A 26,907-nucleotide genomic window follows, 5' to 3' on the forward strand; every position below is an offset into this window, starting at 1 on the left:
ACGATCTCTGACCCGACCTTGTGCGCAAGTGTTAATGCGGGGCCGGGAGGGAGCGAACGAAATGAAAGAGAAAAATGGAGGAGAGGGGTAAGAAGGGGGAAGTGTTTTAAACTGTTGTTGTTGACGTGTTGGAGGGGCTCGTGTTGCTGGGTGCGGTGCAGGGGGGAGCTGGTGAGTGGTGGCAGAGGGGGAGGGAGGAGAAAAAGGAGGGAGGAAAATGGAAGACTACCTTTTCCGCCTGTCGCTCCAGGCCCTTGAGCTTGCGGCTGGTGCTGTTCTTGCCGGACAGCTGCTGCTCCACCTTGGTCTTCTGCGACTCCACGCTGCGCAGCTTCAGCTCTGCCTGCTTGGCATCAGCTTGGTAGATGTGGTACGTCTTCATCGCCTGCACGTGCACGCACCGTCACTACGTCATCACGTAATAATCACCTAACACATCACGTAGCATTGTGTCGTACCCCTTTACTACTTCTGCTATACACAAACCCTGCTTTCGATAGCACACACAGAGACACACACACACACGTGCACAATTATGTTTAAACACTACTCACGCTCTGCAGTTCACTGAGAACCTTGAGGATGTCGTCGTGTGACTCGGCGCCGATGTCCCGACACTGCACAAAAATTGCATTCACAGCCGCGTGCGTCCACACACACACATGCAATATTATTAGTTTACTAGTTTTTTTTTAAAATGCAATTATAAATTTACTAGTTCAATCTAAGACTACATCAGGAAAAATCTTATGTACTGCCACTGACTGCACTACCCCACATTACACACATGTAACAGTCATGTAGTTTTGAAGGCAGTAACTTTCCGTTTAGAAACTTGAGACATCCTGTCCTCTCGAGTCGGCTGTATGTGCGGAGATTAATAATAGGTGCAACACTACATATGTCTGCGGCATTTTGAGGACTTTTTTTTCGTACATAATGTTACAGATGATATACATCACTACAGTTGTTCCTGGAAGTAAACTGCCTCTACTACATGCCAAAGGTTTTAGCAGCCAATATGGCAACTCAGTCCCCTGTCTGCTTGTCTTCATCTCTTTACTGGCTTTAACTTGAGATCGGAAGCAAACATTCAAAGAGTGTCTGAAGTTTTCTCGTTGTACATGTCGCGAGAAAACTATGAGTATCAGTGTGTGTGTGTGGGAGAAAGAGAGAGGGGTTAGGGTCTGGTGTCTTCAAACAGTCACTACTTTGCTCCAAATAGTCTGTGGACGCACCTTTCTGTAGATGCGCTGCGAGTTCTCGATGACCTCCTGCAGGCGCTGGACCATCTGGGTGCCGTAGACGTCGCTCATGACGCTGTGGTTCTGACTCTCCTTGCGAGTGATGCCCAGAAGGTGCTTCCAGCAGGCGTACGTTGACATGGTGGCCCATTGTTCTTGTCTGCAACACGGCACGCCTCTATCACAAATCTTGCTTTTAACCCCCTCTCCCCCAGCCTTCCCATCAGTCACTAAGTGTTCTGCAGCAAGAAGTTATGCAATCCGAATTGCTACACTCCAAAATATTTACAAATCTACAAAGAGACATCCGAAATTTGTTAGGACTAAACTCTGACTCGAAATTTTAGCGGGTAATCAACAACAACAACAACAACAACAACAACAACAACAACAACAACAACAACAACAACAAAGCGCATTTTCCTGTGTGGAGACAAGCTCAACACTACAACAAACCGACAGGCAACCATAAAAGATACACAAGCGTCAGCAAATGGAGGCCACCATGGCAAACATGAAGAACACGAAAACGAAGAACTAATGAGGGAACGAAATAGTTCGCTTGGTTTTCTTAAAAAGGTGGATTTTGAAACCGGACTTGAAAGCTTCAAATGTAGGCATAGTCTTATGAGAAAAGGACAGAGAATTCCTAAAAAAGGGGTTGGCAAAGAACTGCTAACAGAGGGGCCTGAGAAGAAAAAGAAGGGATGCCGAAATTCTCGTCTGATGCGTGACAAAGATGGCAGCACAAGGACTCGGGTGGTATGGCCGCCAAGACATCAGCACAGTGTGCGCGAACTGGGACTGGCAGCCAGTGGAAGATCATAGAGGAGGAGGGTGTTGCATGTTCTGCTTGTCGCCTACGGAAGACTATATGAACGGCATTATTCTCAGCCCTCTGAAGTTTGTCCAGCAGGCGATTAGGGAGATCGACGAGTACTGAGCTGCAGTAATCCAGCCTGGACAAACACAGAACCAGACAGGAACTTTTTTTTGGAGGCAGAAGCTGGAGTCGCATGCCAGTGATCCTGCGAAGCTCAAGGAAGATGGATTTACAGACTGCACTGATGTGAGGTTCAAGAGATAATGACGCATCGGTGATAACACCAAGGTTCCAGACGGTGTGGAAAGAAAATGTTTGCTCAAGTGAAAGTAGAAGTTATGGAGGACGGCACCATTATTTGCAAAACTGTTCACACCACTTAAAAGAGGCAAGGATCCTGCTGAATAAAGAAAAGATAATTTTTACTCTGTCTCTCACACACTATGTCTTTACCTTCTTAACATATGTACATACGTTTTACACAAAAGGAAGCAACGAATGGGCTTCAATAATCTGCAAATTCCAGAAGAGACTTGGACCTTAAACCCTAAAGCAGCCACACATATGGAACGAAAGCAAACAACAGAGGAGGGAAGGGGAGGTCGCTCCCGTCCTTGCGCTATGCCCCTCCCCATCCTGAAAGGTTTAACAGGTCAAATATAGACGAAACGCTTGACCACGTTTGTCAAAGTGTTCATAAAACCGCCATGTAAACACTCGGAAAATGTGGCCAAACCTTCGTCTGTGTTTGCCCAGTTAAAAACGGCCTTCAATGATGGACGCCATGACAGGAAAAAAATCTGACCAAATGAAAAGCACACACACACACTTGCGTGTGCGCTGGTATGCTTCACCTTTTAGTGAAGCACAAATGTGTACATGTCTTTGGATGTATCTATGTTTAAAAGAATTTAAAATAAATCAGAACATCAGCCAGATTACAATATGGATGCAGCTTCGTGGTTACAGGAAGCGACGTTCCAACAAGGCGGCGCGCACACCAAGCGGTTAGATACTCACGTGACGCAACGAAACGACATCGCCAACAACCCCGTTGACCCACCGATACCCGACTCCATCGAGGGTTGTGAAAGATAAGATAGTGTGGGAGAAGAGATTGTCACCTCCCCTCCCACACACACACACAGAAAATCACAAACCACTCCTAAAAGACCATAAGGGCACGAGATCATCTTGGTCTTTGACCTTTTCGATTCTGAAGAGTTCGATTCTCTTCTATCGCGTACATAAGAACGTAAAGCTACATGTTCCAAACGGTCTAGTATGAAATGTGCACATGTAGAGTTTATATACATGTATTCTGAATCACCATAACTTGCTCTTGCCTAGTCAGTTTGTTATGGAGCGAGGTGTTCAAGGCTTTTTCTCGGGGCCAGCTTCATGCGAGGGCGGTGTCCATCTCCACTCCCTCGATGCCTTGCCTTCCCCAACCCTCTAAGGAGTCAGGTACCCATTCCCGCTATCCATCTAAGAACACCATTCAGATGTATTCCGTAAAGCATTGCTACGAGAGCAGAAAACAGGAACTACCCTACAATCCTTCGCCTTCGGTGCCTGGTGAAACTCCTTTCCCTTCACCCACGTTCCAGTGCTAAGAACACATAAATAAATGCCTGCCCGACTTCAAAGCCAGCTAGGTGAGGAAGAAGCTGCACAAGAGAATGACTACATGGCAGATGGAAGGAGAGGTGTGTGTGAGCAAGGAGGAGTGTGAGATAGATTAAGAGAAGCCAGGATGCGTGGGGACAGCTAGTGGAGCTACCTGGCTATATATGACCAGTCTAGAGTCCAGGCGCTACAAGAAGATTCATCGGCTTCAATATTTGACTGGCAGCGTGAATTAACGAGAAGATAAACACACTTTTCAGCAGAAGCAGGAGATGAGAGGCGCTCTCAACCCTCTACTCTCCCCCTCCCGACCCTGTTAACTGAATACCAACAGACCTTCAGATCCCCCGTCACGACGCCGCTGAGTCACCGTGGAGGAATTTAATCTTCTTTCTCACACCCCCTCCCCATTCCTCCTCCCACCCAGCCCCCTGAGTCTTGCTCACGCCCTAATCTCTTACCCTGCCTCAATCGCCAAAGAGTTCCTTATTTGCGACTTCACTGCTCACGAAGGATGCTTATCGCAGCGACGGACTAAAATTAATGGAGGACATGCTGCCAGTTAAAAAAAAATTACAAAAAAAAGAGTTCCCATTTTCTTTAAAAAAACAAAACTTGAAACAACAGTTCCTCTTTTCCTTCGTTCCTTCACAGCGCGACTCATTGCCTAGCTCTGAATATCCTAATACCTTCCTCCCCAAGAGACCACGTCTCCTCGAGGGAAATTCTAAATGTCAACAGAGATGCTGTCCTTCTTTGTCAGACATCATCATCAAAAACAAACTTTTATCGTGTTTAGACACGTTGGTAAACATTCACCACCATCTGCCAAAATAAAGTTGTAAAAACGCCAGTGACAAAATCATTTCTGAACATTATGCGACTACAATTTTTTTTTTAAAAGGCAGTTAAGATCAACGTTGTAAGAGAGAAAATAAAGTCCCCAAAGGAAAAAAAAATACAAGAGGGACCTAAAGGTCTCAGGGCATTAGCAGGTCGTCTCTCTCACTCACTTTTGTTTCTCTGCGCGGTGTCGTGTGATCATCTGCTTGACCAGCTTGTCCAGATTGCGCGCATAGTCCAGTTCCACTTCCGCCCGCCGCCGGAAGAACTCCTGCAGCTCGTACACTATCGACACTTCAGTATCCAACTTCACGTCAAGGCATTTCAGCTGGTCACACAGTTGCTGTCGGATATCTGTAAAACAATTAAAATGGAGAAAACATTATTGTTTGCCATTCAACTTGACGTCTAACAGTTGTTCTTGAACACAAACAAAACGCACCACAAAAGAAGTGAAAAATATCAAATATTTTCGTCTTCCAACTTGACATCTGGGTATTTGGATTGTTGAATAAGTTACTGTCGTATATCTGTAATCTAAAAGACAATAAAAAAGCAACAAAGTACAGACACTTCAACATTCTACTTGACGATGGTGCGGCCCAAATACCTAAAAATAACATCCCTGCATGGCGAAACAGTGCAGCACCAGGCAAGGCTTGACTAATAATGATTGGGTATGTTGATCTGTTTACTCTGAGTGTAAATGTTTCCCCTTTTAAGCCCTTCGTCTTCCCACGCCACGGATGAATGATCAACAGGAAAAGCCACTAAGTTAACAGGTGACACCAGGAAAACTTTATCGCATTAAACTTGATGGCGGACAGCGATGATATGCCCTCCTAAACACCACTATACCCAGGTCATAAAGCAGAAAATATTCACTTAGTTCAGGGAAAGAGGAAAACGAAACCACGTTCAATTCTGCACTCTCTCTTCCCACGCCCTCATGCACTCGGCGCGACTCTCGTGTGACCAATGACCAACGACGGAGGACCAGGACACGTGACAGCGGGTCAAGCGTCAAAGCCACGACATAGACTTTACATCTTGGCTCTGATGTGTATGGGTGTGTGTGAGACAGAGAGAGAAGGAAAAAAGAAAGGAGAGAGAGAGTAGGGCTTTTTGGAGGTGGTGGGAGGAGTAGCCAGACTGGGAGTAAAAGATGTTGATGAAAGATGTTGCCGTGGCAGCAGCCCAACATCGGCGCCTAATATTGTCGGAAAGCGACTTCAGCGTGAATAAAACTGGCCGTAGGGGGTAGAGGGCAATACCCGCACTGTGTGTGTGAAAGGTGTTTAAGTTTGGGCAGCCATCAAAAACGCATTCCTTGGAAATTGGACGGCGTGCACATGCGGCACTCATTTCGGTGGGAAACGATGAGTGGCGGGCCCGGGTAGAGGTACGAGACACAATACACTGAGCTCAATGAGAGGTACGATATAAGACACAATACACTTAGTTCAATGTGCAGCGGGAGGGGGTGGTGTGGAGGCGCTACAAGTGTGTGCACACTCTGTTTAGCGGCAGAAAGATACCGCGTGCAAATCACGTGATCTGTTTACATTCTCTTTCATCTCTCCTCCATGACATTTTTTTTAATTTATCAGAACTACGATTCCCACGAAATACATGCACCCCACTGTCCCCTACCACCACCCCACCCCAAACCACCGAAAAGAAAGAGGTTACAACGATTAACGTCCCTTCAGTTGCGTGTGGGAGAAAAAGATTCACTGAGCGACCCGGCAAGGGACTGTGGTTGCGAGGGGGTGTGTGTGAGGTCAAGCAATTCCTGTTCTGTAGTCGCATCATCTATCAGGAGATGGGATGGGGGCGCCGCTGGTGCTCAACAGCTGACAATCATGACATCTATCATGGGATGAGAAGAAAATACAAGAGAGGCAGGCACTTGACAAACAAGCTTACAGTTAATACCAGAGTCATGTCACGGAAGACGAGAGGGTGAGGAGGAGGGCAGGAGGAGGGGACGAGGAAGAGGAACTTAGGTTCGACACTCATTTTGACGGAAGAAAGAAAGGCGTGTGCTTGAGAAGGATATTAGCTCCCTCTTAGTATCATGCCATGTTCATTCTCTATCATGCCATCAATATATTACACGTTCTTCATGACGCCATTGATATTGTTCCCTCTGCACCATGCCAATACTACGTTTCCTCTTCGAATCGGGCCATTAATATATGTTCCCTCTGGATCATACGATTAAATATATTCCATGTTCCATCTGTATTATACCATTAATATATTACATGTTCCCTCTTGTGCATCGTGCCATTCATATGTATGTTTGCGGAAGCTACTCCACTTTTGAAGATGCCTCTTTGCACTGCGTGTGCGTGCGCATTAGTGAGTGAAGGAGACTATACTTGACCTATGAACTAGAGAGGCGGGTAAACTTGACATTTTGGCTGGGGGGGGGGGAAGGAATGGGCGTTTTACGACGAGTCAGCAACTAGGGCTGTATCACGGTAAGGCAGCCAGTCCTGTAAACAGATGTTACATGCAGAAAAAGAATAGCATGCCCGAGACGAAGTCTGAACCCTGGACAGCCAACCCTCGCTGTATTGGCGAGCAACACAATTTCGGCGGGCCCTCTCGCTCTCTGGCCTGACCAATTTCCTCGTTGTAGAGAAGGAAGTAGAGTTCAAGCTAGGCCTCAGAGTGCCCTCACTTGAGGGCACGTTACGCTCGGCCGACCTCATTATGGTACACACCAGTGGCGGCGGCAGCAGGCGGGGCCAGACAGGGCGACCTTTTCCCTCGCCCCTGCTGTCGAGAGAGCTGATCAAGGAAGGTTTCAGTAAGTCCTCAGCGTTGTCGAAAGGTTCTTGGAAACTGCGAAATTTAAAGGTCCTGGTAGGAGAAACATGTTTTCTTCTTCTAAGGACTAGTGAAAGCTCGGTGCATATTTCCCCAAAATCTGGGTGCACACGCCCTTTCGTTTTAAAGACACGCCTGCAAATATCAATATGCGCACAAACAGGTCAAAATCGTGACGTCACGTTTGTATATATAGGCCTACATGAGAACTAACCGTCTGACAAGGTAAACGTATTGATGTACAATCCTAACGTTTGTGTTGTTGGCCTCTTTCTGTCATGTATGTCGTGAATGGAAAGCGTGTGTTCGAACAGATTTGGACAAACAGTATTTTACATCGAGCTTCACTCAGCAATAAGACAAAGAGAGTTTGCTCGCCACAGGACCTTTTAAAGTCGCAGTTTCCCAGAACCTATCGACAACGCTGAGGACTTATTGTACAGATGCCTTCCTTGATCATCTCATTCGACAGCTGCTGTTGGAAAAAATGTGGGACTTGACCTACTAGTTCTTTAAGCAAAACAGAACAAAAAACAAAACCAAAACAACAACAACAACCCCAGTTTATCACAGGCTTACACGTAAACAAGAGTTAAGGCCCTACAGTGTATTTCTAAACACAAGCATCACAAGCTGCAAAGACCTAAAGCATGAGGGATGAAACCTGAGTACCCGGTGAAAATCCACGAAGACGTGGGATCCGAACAGGAACTGTTCTTTTCCTCCCTTATTGATGTTGTACCGTTCGCGCAGAACGCGCTGTGTGTTAAACATGTACGCACGGACAAGCGGACACATACGCGCACGACTATTCTATGCAGAACTGGCAAACAGAGATAAAGAGGGCACCACAAGCACATTTACAATCAACCAACAGCCTCCTAAATGTTAGCCGTTACAAGCTGTTTATAACCGATGCTAAGAGGGTTAGCTTTTCAAGAGGTACTTGATCATCACACCGGAAGATTACACTGCAACCTAAACACACGCCATTCGTGCCAAGTGTCGGCGAATTACGCACTTTTTCCACACCAGGCCGAGCTCCTCGTTAACGAGGTCGGACTAGTAATCTGACAGTCCTAGGCCGTCTTAACGTTCTTCTTTGTGATGTGCGGAAGTCTCGGCATCTCCTGTCCGAGCATGTGATGCCAACAAAAACGAAAGCGAACTATATCTCAAGCGCGGATGAGAGGCCAGCGTTCTTGGAAAGCTAACACCCGACACTAGGCTGGCAGCTTGAAAAAGACTCAGAAAGTCAGAGCCCGCCAGAAGCTGCTCGCACACTCCAAGACCCACCAGTACCAAGCGACTGTGGACGTGGGTCTAAAGATAATCAACACCTCCTCTATCAACACCTGGCGGGATGTCCTGGCCCAGAATAGCTCCTTGCACTCGGAACGGACCCCTACAAAAAGGGGTGCTATTCGCAACAGATCACACACAGCCGTCTCTAGAAGCCCTACTGTTTCTACCCAAGACCGTAACCAGCAGTAACATTCCTTTGTGCCTTATCCAAGATTTCTTTCAGCAGCACTGTCTCATCTTTTCTCCTTCCGGTGTATATTCCAGAATAGATCATGCACTCGGAGCGCATCACACCTAATTGGGTTTGCACCCACACCTCTTCCCCCACCCTCACAAATTTGTTTAACGTCTGCAATACATGTTTGCTGCGTGGGCCTGACACGTTGGTACCATCACTTCAAAGTGACAGACTGCCACAACGACAAATAAACTAACAAACTGGACCAATGAGAAATCGACAGAAGCAGTAGGCAAAAATGACCAAGTCACGACCAGTCCCTATTCTTCTAGCATCTGCTTTCTTGATTTCCCCCTACCCTCTACCCACACGTGCAACAGTCTCATTAGGCACCGTGGGGGGACAGTAGGCGCGCGCGCACACGCACACACACATTCCCTACCAGGCTGTGGTGTGTTTCCAAGACGACCGTAGGACCAGCTCTTTCGCTCAAAAGCCATGTGTATTTCCTCTTCAAAATATCCTGCACCTACTCGAGAGGAAAAATCTGGTTCTGAAAGCGTAGACAGCACATGTCGCTTCCCACACACACACACCTTCCCGGCACCCACCGCGCCAGCCGAACACAACGATAATAAACAATCTCGCGCAACAGTTGCGCCCAGCAACCAGCCTCGCACGGCTAAGGCTTCATCTACACACACCAACACATCTTCCTGTTGCTCGTGTTGCGCCCTGAGATTCACGATCATGACGTCACATATGACGAAACTGGGGACCGTTGGGCCCTCGCGCGCTGATGACGTCAAGTAAGGTGTCGCTCGGTTGTTCGTTCACGCACAGACTTCTCCGACCCACTTCCACAAACCCCACAGCTTGACCATCATGGCAGCGCCTTATAGCCACACGAGACAAAAACCAACGCGCGATGGAGATGGGGGAGATAGGGAGAAAAAGAGTAAGAAAATGAGAACGGGGAAGTAGAAGGATGGGTAGGTGGTAAATCACACCCAGCTACTAAGGCTGGAGGGGTACGTACCCGCCACAGTGATAACGCGCGTGAAGTCTCTTGTCTTCATGGTGACGTATTAGCTCTCCTGGGTTACAGAAGCTGGAAGTCGCAGTCGAGGTGTCTGTCCTCTCATACCCGCCATTCAGTCGTCTAAAATCGCTCGTCTTGTTAATGATGATGGCAACGGCGGCGGTGGCGGCATGCGGCTTGCAGTGCCGCGCTGTGCGTCTCTCTCCACATGATGCCACACACTCCCTCAGATTCCCCTTCCCCACCAAGCTAGCTGCTGCTGCTGCTGTCTCTCTCCTCCGCTCCAGTGCAGCGCCAAGACATCAATACAGGCTGGCCACACTGGACCTGGGGGGCAGAGGCCACACGCGCGACTCCAGCCACCAGCGCACCACGCGCGCGCCACGCCGAGGTCTCTGCCGCGAAGCGTTTCATCCCTTTCGTGAGGGACGACTTGCACCAGCAAGAAGAGGCACGGGCAGCAAGGTGCGCGAGTCCTCCCCGCTTTCTTTCTCCTTCTCACACGCACACACTCCCCACCCATCCCTACCCCAAACTCCTGCCGCCTTCCCGCGCTTCAGTCCCAGAACATGGCCCATTTCTGCGTCTGGGCGTGGGATTCAAAGTACACACGCGAGAGAGTGAGAAAGAGTAAAGTAGTGGAGCTGGAATCGAGCAGGCTGAAGGCGAAAATTGATACTGTGCCCGGCGATGTGCACTAAGGGTGGAGGAGGGGAAGAACCGAGGGAGAAGCGGGGCTGCCCCGTGTTATCTCGCACATCTGTTGCTTAGTGCAAGACTTCGGGCGTCGAGACTATACTACGAGGCCACGTCTTCGAAGCGACTTTGGATGGCGAGGATTCGCGGCTGTACATCCCCGGTCGTGCTTTCGGTGGGCGCGCCCAGATGCTGAGACGAACGGGGTCGGGTCAAGGCCGACGCAGCCGGAACGCTGGTTTCACAGATGAGAGCAGCGACGAGTGCATGTCACAGACAGGACTTGGTCCCGGACTACTATTAATATTCATAGTGTGTGCATTCATCAAGGCCCACACCCTCCTTTCACCAATCATGCCCGTTACATCTACTACATCTGTCAAGAACGCCACTTTAGAAAGCATCCCTCTCGTGTCTAGCACGCACGCACGCACGCACGCACGCACGCAGTGACATGGTAATTCCTGTCAGCGGCACAACGAGGCATTTGACAAAGTTTCACATTATGTAGTTCTGTATTTTATATACATACTCTTGTGGTAATTTTACACTGCTTGTAGGTCATGAATCTGCAAGACAACTTCCGTGTTTGTACGTGCGCGTGTGCATGTATGTATTTTTTAGTTTGCTGTCATGTCATGCCTGGATGTAAAGAGTGTGTGGGTGTATGTTACTGTCAGGTTTGAAGAAGAAAGAGAGAAATGGCCTGTCTACTCCATGTTTCAAGTTTGACCTGACCTTACGTGACCTGACCCCACACACACACTGGCGGTGACCGTCACCTGCCCCACCTGGCGCTGCACATCCCGTGTGCACGGACCACGCGCCGCTTGTCAAACATACACCGGGGTTACGGCGTGTGAGCGGCGCAGCGGTTTTGCATGCCAGATGCTAGCGACGCCAAACATTATCAAAGCGGCCCGCATACATGGGACAACAAGCAAGACACGTGCCAGCAACACACACACACACGATGCATACATGCACTGATGACAGAAAGGTACAGACTGAAAACAAGAAACCTACGGGAAATTGACTTTTTTTAATATAAATATTTCACAGCACTTCCAGTAAAAGTTACGCCTCTTCCCCAAGTCACTCCCACCCTTCAAGACTATCCCCATCCAAACATACACCCCTGAAAACCACGTTTAGAGATTTCAGCTGATTTCACTGCACTGTTCGGTCACTGAAGACTCTGCATCTGACCTGTCATCCAAGCCGCACTTCAACCTGGGACCAGCTGCTCAACGGGTCATAGTTTTGAGCAGTTTTAGCTGACAACCCGTTAAACAGGCACCTAGCTAGCCTAGGGACTATTCGTGCATCCGGCCCCAGTGCACTTACCAAGGGGAAACAAAACTGTACACGAATTCACCTCCTTAAACACAAGGAAGACGCAGCGATACTCCCTACTCTCGCAAAAAAAAAAAAAAAAAAACCCACCCCAAAACAGCTGACAGCTGTTCCCGTTTCCTCCTCCCGATTGACGTTGACCCCTGGTTTCAGTACAAGCCAAAATTAAAGCTGAGGGTGGGTGATTGTATGATGTCCTATCCTTGATCCCTCCACCCACCACACACAAACCTCCCAAAAGACATAATCACGACATCACGAACATTGCTCAACGACAGGACCAATGACGACACCATAGGTTCCCTCTGCGCTACACGTGCACTCATCCCCCACCTGTCTTCGACTCCGCACCCAGTCACAAACCCTGACGAATAGTCTTTAAACATGACCATCGTGTGTCACAGGCATATACATATAAAATTATCCTTAAACTCTACACAGGCTCGCGCGGCAACCAAGGGGCACAAGCAAAGTGGCGACGTCACGTGGAACATCATCGCACCACTCAAGGAGTAAACGTGTGGGAGGGGAGGGGGCTAACAGCAAAGTGGACTAGTGTCGGCCCCAAGGCAGAAGCAATCCTCTCTTCCGAGGTCCAAAGTGTCATCATAGACCGTTGCTGACGTCATAGGTGAAAGAACTGGCCTCGACAAATGGTTACGCGCACGGGGGTGTGGAGGGGGTGGGTGGGTAGACGGGAGGTAATGAAACTTGCTGGCAAAATCGATGTGTATGGGCTACAAGCTGCATCAAGTGGAGCAGATTTAGGGCAGGCAATTCTGAGTGAAGGACTCGAGGGCTGTACGCTCTTTAGCAGGTCTACCTCACCCCTCCTCCCATTCCTCAACCCACCTTCTCCCCCTTCCCAAAAGTAGACAGGGACGAGAAAGATAAATACGAAAAAAAAAGCATTTATCAATTATCACTCCATCAGATGAACCGAAAGACAAGAGACAGGTGACGTTCTGACGCTACGAACTGTCTTTAGTCCAGAAGGACAACCGAGGTTAAACTAAGAGGTTGGAGCGGAAGGGTAGGGGGGAGGATAAGAGGAGAGTCGTCTGTCAACCGGCATCCAAGATGAGCTTTTTCTGTCTTTTGGAACCGGTTTTGCAGCAGACGCACCTTCCTTTTTTCTTTCTCTCTCTGACGCGCGCGTTTGTCAAGCCGACGCAACACGTGCCATGATCAGAGGCCCAGCCTGTCGACCTGCCGGCCTCCCTGAGGCTCTGGCACCCGGTGACTCACGACTACTGATGACACGACCCTGACACGGAAATCGATGCCCGCGATGGCTCATGGTGGGTGTAAGAGGTTCTTTGAACTTTCCTTGACCACTCACTCCTAGGTCGGTGACCGTCATCATCGGCAGGAGTGGGTGGGGCTTTAGGTAGCAGGCTGAGGGGAGAGAGAGAGAAGGAGGCTAACATTAGAAGCGGTTCTAAAGACTTGGGAAGAAAAGGATGGCAGGGCGATCAGGGTCACGGCGGTGATAATGGCGGCTGTCCATCGTCCAGTTTTCCCTCATCCATGCAACGAGAATCTTTTTGTGGACACTATTGGACGCGTTTGGATAATGAGCCTTCTTAACCAATCACAATGACCAACTTTATTAATCCTAATGGGCAATTTAAACATGGAAAATATGCTCAGTTACTATATACAAAAAAATCTAGTTACAAAGTAAAAAATATGAGCAAGTGACACAATCTAAACAAAAACTTACATCTAGACCATAATACACCTTCAACACAAACAACTGATAATTTATGCTGTCAAATATGTAGTTATTACTACTGTCACACGAGAAATATGTGAGCTCGTCTGATGCTAACGTGTGAAATACGCGACTTTACTCGGCAAACACGTTCATGAAAGTCTTATTAAAAAGACAAATGGCCAAACAGCGTCGCATTTTTTCACAGGCTTTCCTAAAACAAAGATTGTTAGTATTACAACACAACCACAAAGTCTACAAATCTGTTTGCAGTGGGAATCTTATAAATAAAGCAGAATGAGGCAATGTGTGTGAAAGACTATCTGTTCCGCTTCATGCTTGTCTTTCAGTATCGCTGCAGTCACGTGCTCACAACGTCGTTACGTGACGCACTTACACCACAAGCCCATCCACACGGTAGATGACGTAATGGCGCGAGCTTCCGCCTGCTGGTCCAATACTCCCCCACCCACACACACCCACCCACACACACGGCTAGTTCCTGATTTCGGTAGAATCCTAATGCTCACTCACAGCAGAGAAAATTATCGCCCATGTAAAGGGGAGTGCAGCAGTTGCAGCAGCAGCCCGAGTTCAGGCATTCTCTCCCCTCACCGCACACCCTGCGGCTGACGATGGCGACAAGAAATTTGTCATATTCCTCACTAACCCACCCTCATGACAATTACCAATTACCCCCACTGCCGGACTGCTACCAGTTTCTAATTAGGCACGACCAAAGCGACCCGACGTAAGCAGGCAACAGATGGAGGGCGATTCTCGTTCCCCACTCCCACACACCCACAATTTCTTTGCCTTCAGTTCCACCTCCTGCTACTAATCGCCAACCTACCCCTCTGCCTGCATCCAGTCTTAAGCCGACAACAAGAGGCCGGCCAGCCAGCTGTTACCAACTTCATCTCAGCCAGCACAACAACTTGAGCCGCACAAAGCGGCGTCGGAATAAGGTGGCCGGTCGTCACTGGAAGATAATAATGCACACACGTACCATTTTAATGAGTCCGGGACAAAACAGACAACAAACACAAAAAAAAACCCCACAAAAAACCACCCAAGATGAGAATCCCTTCCCACACAGCAGTGACATAAAAACTAGTCAATCTTTCGCCTTTCGCACAGATTTATCTTGTCTGGCGCTCAGTCTAGGAAGTGTATGCTGACGGCTGCCAGGGGACCCAGCCCCCTTCCTCGCAGTGTGTGCCTGTCTGGCACCATTGGTCTGAAAGCCCCGTCCGCGGCCCGCTGTTCGGTGCCACACATCACAGCGGCGGGTGGATGGTGCCGTCGGGTCACAGTCTGACCTCGTCGGAACGGTGCAGGCTGCGGGGATGTTGTTCAAACTGTGCGTCCATCAGGCAAGGCGGTCGGGAAGAGTCTGACACAGGTAAAAGTTGACGCCTGTTGTCAGCAAAGGGGGATGAGGCGACATCCTCGCTTCTCGCACATACCGGTGCATTCTACAGAAATGCCAGAGGGGTTGAAGCTGCGAGAAGGCATTACCGAAAATTGCAGGGCATTCGGTCAACGGAAATGCGACCCACCGAACGTTCCGTCTCCGAGTCTTTACCATCCTGGACTTAACCCCACCACCTCCAGTGCCCCGGTTGCCCTCTCTGCAAAATTTTCCAAGGCCATCCCATCATGGGAAACGATACGCAGAACTGCCCACTGGGTACTGACAGAAATTTGCGGACACAAAGCATCAGAAGTGACAATGATCACAACGACACTATTTCATTCATTCATCCTTACGGAAATTATCCGCCATCAGAACTCGTCTCGACAATACACTGTCATTCACACCGCCACACACACATTAATACATAAGCTAGATACAGATCTTTCACCATCCATTAACCTCTCTTCAGGCTTTACTTTCTGGTGGAGCAATAAATTGTCCAACAGCATATACAACGAAGGTAAAGAAGCTGTGGAACTAACAAAGATGCGTACGTGCGTGTGTGAGAGGAGTGTGTTGGCAAGAAAGAAAAGAGGTCAACACCTGTCCGAACTATTTGGTTGCATCCAGCTGCTGTTCCTGGAGGTCACTTCCTTGCTGAAGACAGCATCACCGGTCAATCTTAGATGTGGGAAAGGAGGTCGAGACGGATACAGGCAATGTTGGTTTAGTCCAATATTACCATATCACCCACACGACAGGCGTAATAGTGAGAAAGAAGAGGCGGCTCAGCTTGCGTGCCAGGGAGCAGCTGGTCCGTGTGAGGCATTGAGACTGCTGTTAATGCAACTACACAAAGCACAGCTGGTTTGAATTACTAACCCTCCCATAGGGCGTCGAGCGATGGCAAACGATACTAGACTACAATCTTAAGTGGAAACGACTGCAAACAAAATAAAACAAGAGCGCTGTGCCTACATCGTGATTTGAGTCACTACGTGGCACATAAGGATGCTGGGAGTTGGGGAAATAAAAATGCAAATATGAAAAGTATGGAACGATTTATAAGCTTAGGATGGAGAGGTGTACCCTCGCGTGTATGTTTATATGTCTGTGTGTGTGTGCTTTGGAGTGGGAAAGGATGCTCTCACATAAGCTAACTAGTAGCATCACTTGACGGCGTGTAGTCAGGAGCCGGCGACCCCGAGCGGCAAATGTCAGTGCATCATGTCAACCTCAGCAGCTGGCCGTGGGGTCTAGTGGAAAGCCTCTCTTAACGACAGCTAAACGCTGCAGAAGTTCACAATGGCGTACAGGTCACATAAGCACGCACATACATCTCTGCTCTCCCTTGCACCCTCCCTCATTCCCAACCCCATCTCATACTACCCCCACCGTCTATCCAGCACCGGGCTGCAAGAGCTTTGGTATTTCACTTCCATAAAAGCGCCCCATACAGCTCTCTTTATCTCTCCCCTGCAACCCCATCCCCAACCGTCTGCAAACTTGCGCACAATCGCCTAAATCTCAGCTACTGCTACCTAGGGTAGCTTACATGTTATGCTTCACCCTTGTCTCCAATGGCATCGACATACGATGCAAGGGAGACCAGCCAGAGGACCGCTTCCCGCAGCACAAACGTACCATCGAAAACGGTGAGGGGGTGGAGGTGGAGTGGGGATGGGGCGGAGTATTTTCCTTTGGCTCCCTCATCGTTGGCACTGTCAACAGTGAGGGAACGATCGGCAAAGGCTGTCCTCGATACAAAGCCAACGTCACTGATAGGCGCGTGAACCTGTCCCGGCGCGTATCTTCTAGTGATAAACATGTCCCGAGCCCGTTAAGCGTTTCTGGGCCGTCAGCAAACGTCACATCTCTGCTGAAGACGAAGCCGTGGGAAAGGCAAGAGGGCGCGAGCTTGGGAGAAAAGAACGATGTGGTGGACCATCTCATTTTCAGTGTCTCCTCTCTTGAAGTAAGAAAGTCTCCTTGTGACACGTCAGGTAAAACAAGCTAATACTCCCCACCTCTCATTCTTTCCTTTCTCCAGATAACACCCTAGTAAACATCAGTATGAACGGGAAAATAAACAATGCAGACGTAAAGATTGTACATGGATACGTCATGCTGTGAAGGTCTCAGCCAATGGGTGAGCAGGGATCATCAGTTAATACGTCTGTGTGCAAAAGTAACCTCACGATTTGTGCGCCTTCCTGCGTGCATGGTGATAGTTGTAGGCGTGCATCAAGACAACGGAAAAGTGCATTCACTACAAACAGCGCTTTGCAATGAGCTTTACCCAATCATTTAAAAACAATGTATATTTCGCACACACTAGCTCTTAAGTCTGCACTTCCCACCCGATAACTTACTGTAAATGCACCTAGATGAACGCCGATATTAAAAAATAAATAAATGATGGGGTACATATAAATGTCATCAGCTTCCCCATACATCCACGTACATCGTCAGCGACACGTGCGCAGGGTCGGCGCCAGCTACTTCCCAATGCACCCTACCCTTTTGAAAGCACCCTCCTCCATCCACACTCAGCTGTAACTGCGACATTTGCCCACACCCCCTCCCCAAGTTTTATTACAGACTGGCGAACTGGTAGATAAATCTCAAACTAAAAACGTCTCTTCCCTATTCCACCTTAATCACACTACAGTGCTATTATTTTCGTTGTTGCTGTATTTAATGTTTTGATTTAGGGTTTAACAAATTCCTTCAAGGCTGGGAAGTGCTGTTAGTGGTGTAAACAGTAAACACTGGAGAAACAAATGCATAAAACCAACGTTATTACTCTAGTGAAAGCGCTAAAACATGGGCTTTTCCTGTGCTTTTGTTTAATGCCGGTATAAAAACAAAAACATTGTTATTGTTGCGGGACGCTGGCTTGCTGAGGACCACGAATGGGAAGAGAATACGCAAACATAGCATTCAACAGTCTTATTCACCGGGATGAGTGTTCGTCCTGCCACAAAGCCACTTACCCATGATGTGCGGTTCCTCCGTCATAAAGTCGTCCATGGGCTGGGTGCAGGCAAACAGGGAGTACCGGTTGCGACTGGGCATGGTGGTGGCGGAGTTACTGCTCGGCACTACCTGCACTCCCAGCACTGCCCCGAGCGCTGCCGGCCACATGCAAGCACGTTTAGTCCACGCTCACCAGTTCCACTTTTCAGGATCACATCACACTCACACCCCCCACGTGGTTCCTCCGCTGTCCAGCTCACTCACTCCAACCACGCGTGCACGAAAGAACATCCCGACGGTGCTGGTCACACTCCGTAGTAGCGAGCACTGTCTCCATGGCCATGATGACTAGCTTACGCTCTGAGGACCCTCGCACACAAGAGAAAGTCTGGCTACCTGGTCACGACGACCCCCACCCCAGCTGCCACGGTCATTACGACTCCAAAAGAGAGGAACAAAGTCGCTGAAAAGGAAATCGGCCCTACCACACGACGACGACGACGATAACTGCATAAGAAAACAGGTGGCGCCCGGGTTCTTCCCCTCCCTCATGTCAAGGAAAAGATGTGCGGAGTGTTCGATATGCCACAGCACGCGGCGGAAGCTGGCGCGGTGTGAGAGAGGGAGACGAAAGGTATTAACTCACAGATGTAGACACAGCTGTACCCACCCTGCGCAGTCCGTGATGGGTTATGAAGGGAGAGCTCGAACCTGCCCTGCTGTCGCCGGTGTTATGCCGGTATCCTAGGAAACTTGGGCCGCCCCGATCACATCCGGCGGACTAAAGGCTGCAGCCAGCGCCAGATGCAGCCTACGGAAACCAACGTTCGCTCTGGCTCTCTCTACCCCAGTGACGTCACAGGTTTTCTCGGAGCCAGGCCGTGCCGTCTGTAGACTCCCCCGCTCGCGCGCGCGCGCTGCCACATAAATCGATGAAAACCCCCCTTGAACTTTTCCTTTCCCTCCCGCTTCTGATTCATTCAGTGCTGCCGCCGTTTTCCGATGTGAAAAAAAAAAGTTTTCCCTATTTATGTTTCCATCAATTCCGATTTCATGTCGTCTGATCACAGAAGACTTTTTAAGTTCGCTGCCAATGGTTTGAAGTGAACACGCGCACAAACAGCAAAATCTGTGTCCAGTAGTAGATAAAAATGACTATATATATGTGCAATCCTTCAATCTGCCTATCAGAATGTTCCTATGTGTACAAGAAGAGAACTCTCCGTGAACATACGCAGTCCAATCATCTGACTCCTGTGTTCATTGTGACAATTTCAAATATTGCTTCTCGTCGAAAGATCACGCACACGCGCACATGTTTCTAGATGCTTGGCAAAACTCGTCGATGGCGTCAGCGTATATCTCTTATTTCTTCCCGGGGAGGCTAGATAATTCTAAATGATGACTCATACCACGAACTCCTACACGGGGGAAATTTCCCCCTCCCCCTATCGCCTAGTTCCACGTCAGGTAAAAAAATAGAGGGGCTATGGATCTCTCCCCTTGTAAGCCCGCTTAGCACGCTGAAGTAGGAGGAAATCTCAGGCAAAGCCGGTTCGTTTGGTTTTCCGACTGCAAGCCACGCACGGGACGGGTCAGTCTACGTTGACGGCGTTTGTAAACCACAAACTGCTCGATGTTGGTCTGAAATTCAAAAGAGAAAAACTGTTGCCGTGTGGCACCTACTACCTTCCTCCTCCACCCCAGCCACCACCTTCCTTCTGCTATGACTCTCACAGAGTTGACGACAGTCAACAACTCTATCAACACCGTTCACAGTCGAAGACCTGTTCTCTCCTTGTAACCGTAGAAATGTGGTGCCAAGCTGTTCAAAATATTTGTTTAACGCTACCAACCTAGTTCTATCTTTAGACCAACAGAAACCTCCGAGCCCAGCAAGTTGGTTTGTACAAGAACCGTTTCCATTGCTCCTCTATCTCTTGAGGCGGTGATGTCCGCTCGTCACGTGGAAGCCTCGCTCTACGCTGTCATGTATCCACAGCCGCCGGATGCTCGTATCGCGTGCCGTCAGGAACGTATCTCCTACTCCACAGTTATCGGTGTCCCCCTCCTTTACGCCCCTCCCGTACTATCGGCGCGCGGCGTTCAGCACGTGCCTGGAGTTGAAAACGATCTCCTCTTGCTGTGGCTCCCGGAGATAATCCCCAGTCTCACTTGACTCTGGTGGACACAATTCCATCCCCTCCCCAGCCTCCTTTCGTCTCTCTGTCCCTCGGATCTTGCAGCCCAGCCGGACCATGCTACAACACAAGCTTCCAATGCCTTTCCCAGCGTGTGAGCAAACTGTTATGATAGTGACGAACGTGACGAATGCGACCTTCCAGTGACGCACACCGACGCCGTTTCCCCAGCCCCACACCTCACGGAGCCTGCGCAGCTGTCTGTTGTACCGGCGGTAGCGGGGCTGTGGGGACTTGCTCGCCCGGTCGCAGTGACCGCAGTACTGAGGGATCTCGGGACGACGAGGTTATGGAGGGGTGTGTGTGTGTGCGGGGTGGGGATGTGTGTGTGTATGGGGGTAAACCAGCTGCAAAGAATGCGCCGGCACTGTTGCGCATAGACCGACAATCAGTGCAAGGGAGAAGGTGAGGGGTCGGGGCTGGGGGTAAGGGGAGAAGAGCAAGGGCTGGGAGGCAGGCGCAAGAGCGACTCAACAAAAAGGACACCTCACCTTTTCCAACTCCGTCGAGAACAGCACGTACCGTGGAATTGGGAAGGGGAGGACTTTAATAATAAAGGCTGCAGCAGCTGCTCACGCTCGATCCAGCTCCACCCCAAAATCCCTCTCCTACCTCCTCCACCCCCACCCTTCTATCCCAAGAAACAGATGTGGAAAGCGAGGATAATGTCAGCAGGAGACAAAGAGGTTTTAGTGTCTGAAAAAAATTAATAAGAAACATGGACCAAGCATGAAATGATTTACACCCTCGGACAAGTCAGTTCAACTGAAATAATGGAGATGGGGATGGGTGAATCGAACAAGGGAGGAAGGAGGGTGGGGTAGTGTGTGTGTGTCTTGGGGGTAAAAACGTTGTTAAAGCCTTGGTTTGTGAAGCTGTGGTGTGCACTTAGCTAACAGATCTCGCTATAAAACCTGCGCCTTGACCAAAAGGAACGCTAGTTTTTCTTGGTTTTCAATAGTCCTAAAGTTGCGCTTGCAGCTTCACCTTACTTGCCGAGTCCTGATAACGAGTTCACCTTCCTGTCCAACCGTTCCATCAGAAAAAGTTTATACGGAGATTAAAAAAAAAAAAAAAAAGGAATAAAAGGCAAGAGAGAGCAGCGTTCTCTCCCTTGGAAAAACAAGTCTGCATGCAGGCCCCTGTCAGCGCAGTCTCCCTGGATGAATCCTGCTCAGCTGATGCCCTCGAGCCAACTCAAAACACTTGGTGGCGCTTGATGGTGCACGGATTTACTCAAAACCGCTTGCTTAAAAGCCCGGACGCAAAACACTAAACCCCGACAAAGCCTGCGAAGACTGGGACCCCCAGGGGGAAGGGAAACCTGCTCCAAAACACCAGGACAGTATACGTCGATACGGTCACCACCGACTTTTTTTCTCTCCCAAAATAACTAAGGATTAGTTTGGCAAAAGACGCAAATTTCTGAGATATGAAGAAATTTTTCATCCACTACCAACCCCCCCCCCAAAAAAAAAAACAAAACAAAAAAAAAAACAAAAAAAAAACCCCAACCAACAAACAAACAAAACAACAAACACTGATGACGTATCACAAGCAACAGGAAAGCTGCAAGCATGTATGAATGCAACGTTTCTGATGTCAGAACCAACGGGGAAGCTGGAACTATGTATAAAGCTAGTCATACAGTCAAGGAGGCGGCGACGGAAGCTCGCCGGCAAACTCCCCAGCACCTTTACAGGCCTGGATGCAACGTCTGCAATCCACGGGCATTTCCCGTGTGTATCTTTTGTACAGGAGCGGTCATGGACAAGTATTTTCGTGAAAACATTGCCTGCCCCACACAAGGCAGTCGACAGACAAGCATGGATGAGTGGTGATGATAACCTCCTCGCGCCGGGGGTCGGCAACACGACTACCAGGAAAAAACCTGAAGGATAGCAGACAGCCGGCTTATCCCTCACCTGAGCTTCAAAACCATCCCTCTTCCACCCCCGTCCCCCACCCACACCATCTCCAACAACCCTCAACGACCACGACGCTTGCTTGCACGGCATGTTGAGAGATTCAGATGGGTAGTGCAGGCCACGCCAGACGCCAGCAAACCTCGCACCTGCTTCAGACTGATAATAAATGTTATCTGCCAGCAATTCCTCTTGTTTTATTTATTTATTATTTTTTGAAGTAGAACTATCATCAGAAGACGCTGTCACGATTATTCACAAGCAAGCTGACAAAAAAAAAAAAATGATTCCTTCATCAGATATGACACACGGCCGTTGGTCTCCAGTACATAAAGCTAATTAAAAAAAAGTTAATATAAAACCTACATATTTTAGTTTTGTAACGACAGGGCCTAGATCGTTAAAAAATAATGGAGGGAAGCGGGTTCAAACGGTGTTTAAACATCTTGAAATAAATTGAGAAATGAGCGATCACAAAGAGACTGTCTACTGTGACTCTATTCCATCAGGCTCCCCCACCAAAAAACAAAACAAAACAAAAACAAACAAACAAAAACCCCCATCCTGGTCTAAGAGATATTTCGTGCCTCAAACCAGCTCCCATAATCAGCAATCCCCAGTTTTTTTTGTTTTTTTTTTTTAACCTGCATTTCATGTTACACATAACGCGCGCCTAACGCGCCTGAAGTAGTTTGGGGAAGACGTGGGCCTGGTGTCGGTGGTGTCGGTGGTGTCTCAGTGGTGCAGCACACAGCCCAGCGGACGAGCGCAACTCCGTGGGAACATGCAGGCGCGCAGGCTTAATATTTGTCTGGCGAAGACAAATTTCCGGTTGTTCGATTGGTACCCGACTCCCTATAGGTTTGGGGAAGAAGGCGGCGACGGAAAGACGGGCACCACCTTCACACACATACACGATAAAGATATCTGTAGCCTCATCTCCGCAACATCTCCTTTCATTACCCTCCATCCACTCCTTTTTTTTTTTTTTGTCTCAAAAGTAGCCGCGTGCCTCTTGTCTTCCGGACAGGAACAACAACAGCCTCTGTTACCGCGCAAAGGGACATGTAGGATCCTGTGGCAGGATGTTGAACAACACGTGGACAACCAGCCTTAAGCATTCAATGTGAATCTCTGGTCCCCACCCCCACATCAAACACCCCCCACCCCCCGATGGTGTCCCCTGGTCGCGATGCAAGCTCGCACAAGATTCACAAGCTGGACCGGGCCGGCCGGAGAAGATACACGAAAACAAACCACTCAACCTGAATGGAGAGTTAGGGAAGAAAAGTGGGGGAGAGAAAGAGGTGAAGGCCGTCAAGATGGCAGCATCGTCCCCTGGCGAGGCCTGGTCGATGCCACTGAAGAGCTTTGCTCAGTCGGGCCGCGATGCTCCGCAGACCTCCCTACCACCACCACCACCACTACCACAACCACTCTCCATCTCCCAGACATCGCCCAACCAGACCGCCGGTACACTGACCCAGTGCTGAAGCGCCCGCTCTGCTGAAGCTGACGATAAAATCGACTGTTGTAATGGCCAATATATATGTTGCACCCTATTCACCAACTTGTCGAAATGTTGGGAACCATATTGTCACCACGCTGCCTTCTCTGACAGTTTCGTAACACTCAAGTATACCCCCTACCCCACCTTCTCTTTTCCCTTCCCCCACCGTTGACAATACATTAGGGTCGAAACAGTAACCCTTTCTAACGTAAACAACGTAAACACTCTTTTTTAATGTTGCACAGCGATGGAAAGTTTTGCAACTCTGCTGTCCTGGCAACACGGTTGCCAAATCTCTCTCGGGTCCCTCCGCTTATTCTCTCTCCCCCTCGCCTAAGGAGAGACGCTGATCGATCTCCTTAACGAAGGGCTGTCGCCTCCAGTAAGCGTCCAGTATACAACCAGACACCTTTGATAAAAGGCCTCATGGCAACGTGCTGCAATGAAAGATGGCGCTGTCTCCATCGGTGCCAGCACCGTCCAGTAAGACCTCCTTTCCCTTCCTTTCACTGGGACGACATCTTTGAGCTGCAGGTTCATTATTCGGGGGAGGTTGGGGGGGGGGAAGCCGGAACCCAACATTAACAAAAAAGACAGAAATGTGTGCAACCGGCAAACGGACACTTCCTCGCTCAGAGAGGTTCCCGTCGCTGCTCGTCAATCCCGCATCATCACCTTCCTGGAGATGACTACATTTCCCTATATTCACAGCTGGCCGCTACATTTCCCTACATTCACAGCTGGCCACTACATTTCCCTACATTCACAGCTGGCCGCTACATTTTCCTACATTCATCTTGTCGCCAGTACAGATCCCTCCATTCTCGGCCTGTGCAATGCAGCATGCACTTCCCCCCACCCCTTACTCCGTCTACGCCCTCTAGCGATGGGCTGCACAGCTAGTGTATCCGACCTGTGGAAGGGGCAGCAGAGGCACCACCACCACCACTACCACGACCGGCAGCAGCATCCGGACAACGCAGGGTGCAGCAGCAGCAGCAGCAGCCCGGCGGACCAGCGGCTTACTGCCCAGGCTCCAATGACACGATATACGAGGAGAATTGGTCGGGTATCGATCGGACTCTCCCTCCCACCCATCCTGCACCCCTTTACACGCACATTTGCAGTTCCAGGTGGAGGAGTCTCCCTCGTTGCGCGTGCCGCTAAACACTGGTATATATAACGAAGGTGACACTAGGCTTCAACCACAGGTGGTATAATGATATGCCACGTGAGTTAATCTTGGTTGAAGGGTACGAGGAGTTCTGCTTTAGTATTCGTGAAACACTTCTACTCCAAACCTCAAATAAAGCAGACACATTCCCCCGCGCGCAAGAAAAATACCGTTGGCTTTCTTTGTGCGGGTACACGTGTATGTGTTGGTGTATAAGCAACTTCGACTTTTTTATTGAGCTAACCCTTTGGTTTGTTTCAAGTGGGAAAATATACATAGAACATAAAAGAGCATCAGCAATATTTATTATAACATTATATTTTACACACTAACATTTTCACTTGTCCATAATAATGTTCATGTTTCAGTTCTGTTTTTGAATACTTGATTTAAAAGACTCAAGGAATTCAAAGACTCGTGTGATTCCATCTGTGCCTCAAGCATATGGCACTGTGCATTTTAACACATCAACTTTTGACCTATAGCTATAATAAACAACACGTGCACTTCCTTTTCAATCTCATGCTCGCATCAACCTGGCTAGGAGATACATCATTTTTGTAGCGATACTGGTGCACACTGATGGGCGATATTCCAAATCTTAATATATGCATCTTCAGAGTAACGTATTAATATATTTACATATCTCTCAGGCTGTACATAGCCTTTAAAACTAGAATAGAGCTCCAATCTTTTACTTGCACATATATCATTGTGCCAGTCTTGTGTTTAAGAGAGTAACTAGGGAAGCTGGACATCTTGCTATCAAACAGCTATTTACGGCTGAAAGCGGCTCTTTGTTACAGACGCCAATGGAGCGATAAGCCAGATAACTTTGCTTGCATCACCATGACCCAGTCTCCAAGGAAAATTCATGATCAGGTTCAGTTATGCTTTGTTTGAGAACGTGCAGTAACGAAAAAAAAAAAACACCAAAAAAAACAAAACAAAATAAAAATATCGCTGGAGGATGCAACCTCTACATAAACTGCTAGACCCACGAAACAACGAAGTACACCCCACATTCACAAGGGCGACGGATCGGATGAAACATTGTTGATAACAATGGACTGAATGCGACCGACCATGTGGTTTCCAAACCAGCGTACAACGACTTTGGAGATACTGTAGATATGTCTGAGGGAGGTGAGGAGCATGCTGTGATCAACGGTGTCAGATGCTGCACCGAGATTAGAGAGAGTCAAGATATAGTTCCACGATCACGAACAATGATGATGATGATTACATAGCGCCTTATCGTACTACCAAGGGCAGAATCAAGTCACAGAATCTTCACACACGCCCATCTTTGCCAAACTTGGTCAAAGAGTTGATTTCTTGTCCCCCACCCACCACACACACCATTGCCAAACTTGACTGTCCTCTTAAAAACAGCCTTTGCTGATACAAAACTGATTTCAAATCAGTCACAGGACTTGACTGAGAAGTGAACACACTGTTTTGCACCCCCACCCAGACGGTTTTTTTTTCCTTTTTTTGTTTGATCCTTGCCGGCGACAATGAACTCCCAGCAGGTCCATGACCTTCTGAGGTCAGAAAGCAGACGTGTGAACCTTGGCACATCGGTAGCTCGCCGTTGCCCGTGACCTATGAACTTTGCGTACAGTGGCCCAGATTCATGCTGCCAGTAGCTCGCTTCGGAAAGACGCGCCGTGGAGGCTGACCTCTCTCCCCATACCCCAGCCCCTGTACACACTCGCACACAGCTTGCCAAAGCACGCTCATTCTGTGAACTCTACGCAAGCACCGCATGGCACAGTCGGCGATGAAATGACAAGTCGGGGAGAGTAACAGACCGATGCACCCTGCACGGAACGATCTGGCAGCACCAGGCTCCCATGTGGATCTGGCGGGAAGACGGGTAACAGGGCAAAGGCGGGGGAAGGTGGGGAAGGTAGGGTGCAAGAAGGAGAAATGATGTTTTGGGACGGAGGTTAGTCTGAAAGATGGTAACTCATCTACAGTTCACAAAAAAAAAGTACTTTAAAAAATATGAAGCTAGG

General features: G+C 48.8%; 2 protein-coding genes across 9 annotated transcripts in view; one reads left to right on the top strand and one right to left on the bottom strand.

Moving 5' to 3' along the window:
* LOC112571956 (SLIT-ROBO Rho GTPase-activating protein 3-like) overlaps positions 1-26,907 on the bottom strand; it is a 93,428-nt gene that overhangs the window by 21,002 nt on the left and 45,519 nt on the right. For 3 of the 8 annotated variants that reach the window (XM_025251385.1, XM_025251386.1, XM_025251384.1), the window contains exons 2-5: positions 4,710-4,893; positions 1,239-1,404; positions 555-617; positions 230-385 (exon numbers count right to left, since the gene is read on the bottom strand). In XM_025251385.1, coding sequence (XP_025107170.1) covers positions 230-385; positions 555-617; positions 1,239-1,404; positions 4,710-4,893 — 569 coding nt within the window. Of the gene's footprint in view, positions 1-229; positions 386-554; positions 618-1,238; positions 1,405-4,709; positions 4,894-5,149; positions 5,178-9,305; positions 9,440-9,902; positions 10,316-18,090; positions 19,015-26,907 lie in introns of those variants that run through there. The other 5 variants (XM_025251383.1, XM_025251387.1, XM_025251381.1 and 2 more) reach the window with 5 other exon arrangements.
* LOC112571959 lies at positions 15,654-22,484 on the top strand. The gene is made up of 2 exons (XM_025251393.1): positions 15,654-17,069; positions 22,033-22,484. The coding sequence occupies exons 1-2, from the start codon at positions 16,650-16,652 to the stop codon at positions 22,174-22,176; spliced, it is 564 nt and encodes a 187-aa protein (XP_025107178.1). The 5' UTR covers positions 15,654-16,649; the 3' UTR covers positions 22,177-22,484.

The sequence above is a fragment of the Pomacea canaliculata genome, linkage group LG9 (genome assembly GCF_003073045.1).
Source record: "Pomacea canaliculata isolate SZHN2017 linkage group LG9, ASM307304v1, whole genome shotgun sequence".
Lineage (NCBI taxonomy): Eukaryota > Metazoa > Mollusca > Gastropoda > Architaenioglossa > Ampullariidae > Pomacea > Pomacea canaliculata.

Excerpts from the sequence above, each read along its gene's own strand:
- LOC112571959 (XM_025251393.1), top strand. The coding sequence starts at position 16,650 with ATGTTATGCTTCACCCTTGTCTCCAATGGCATCGACATACGATGCAAG. Across the intron at positions 17,070-22,032 it reads TCAGTGTCTCCTCTCTTGAA|GAGCGGTCATGGACAAGTAT; the intron begins GTAAGAAAGTCT and ends TCTTTTGTACAG.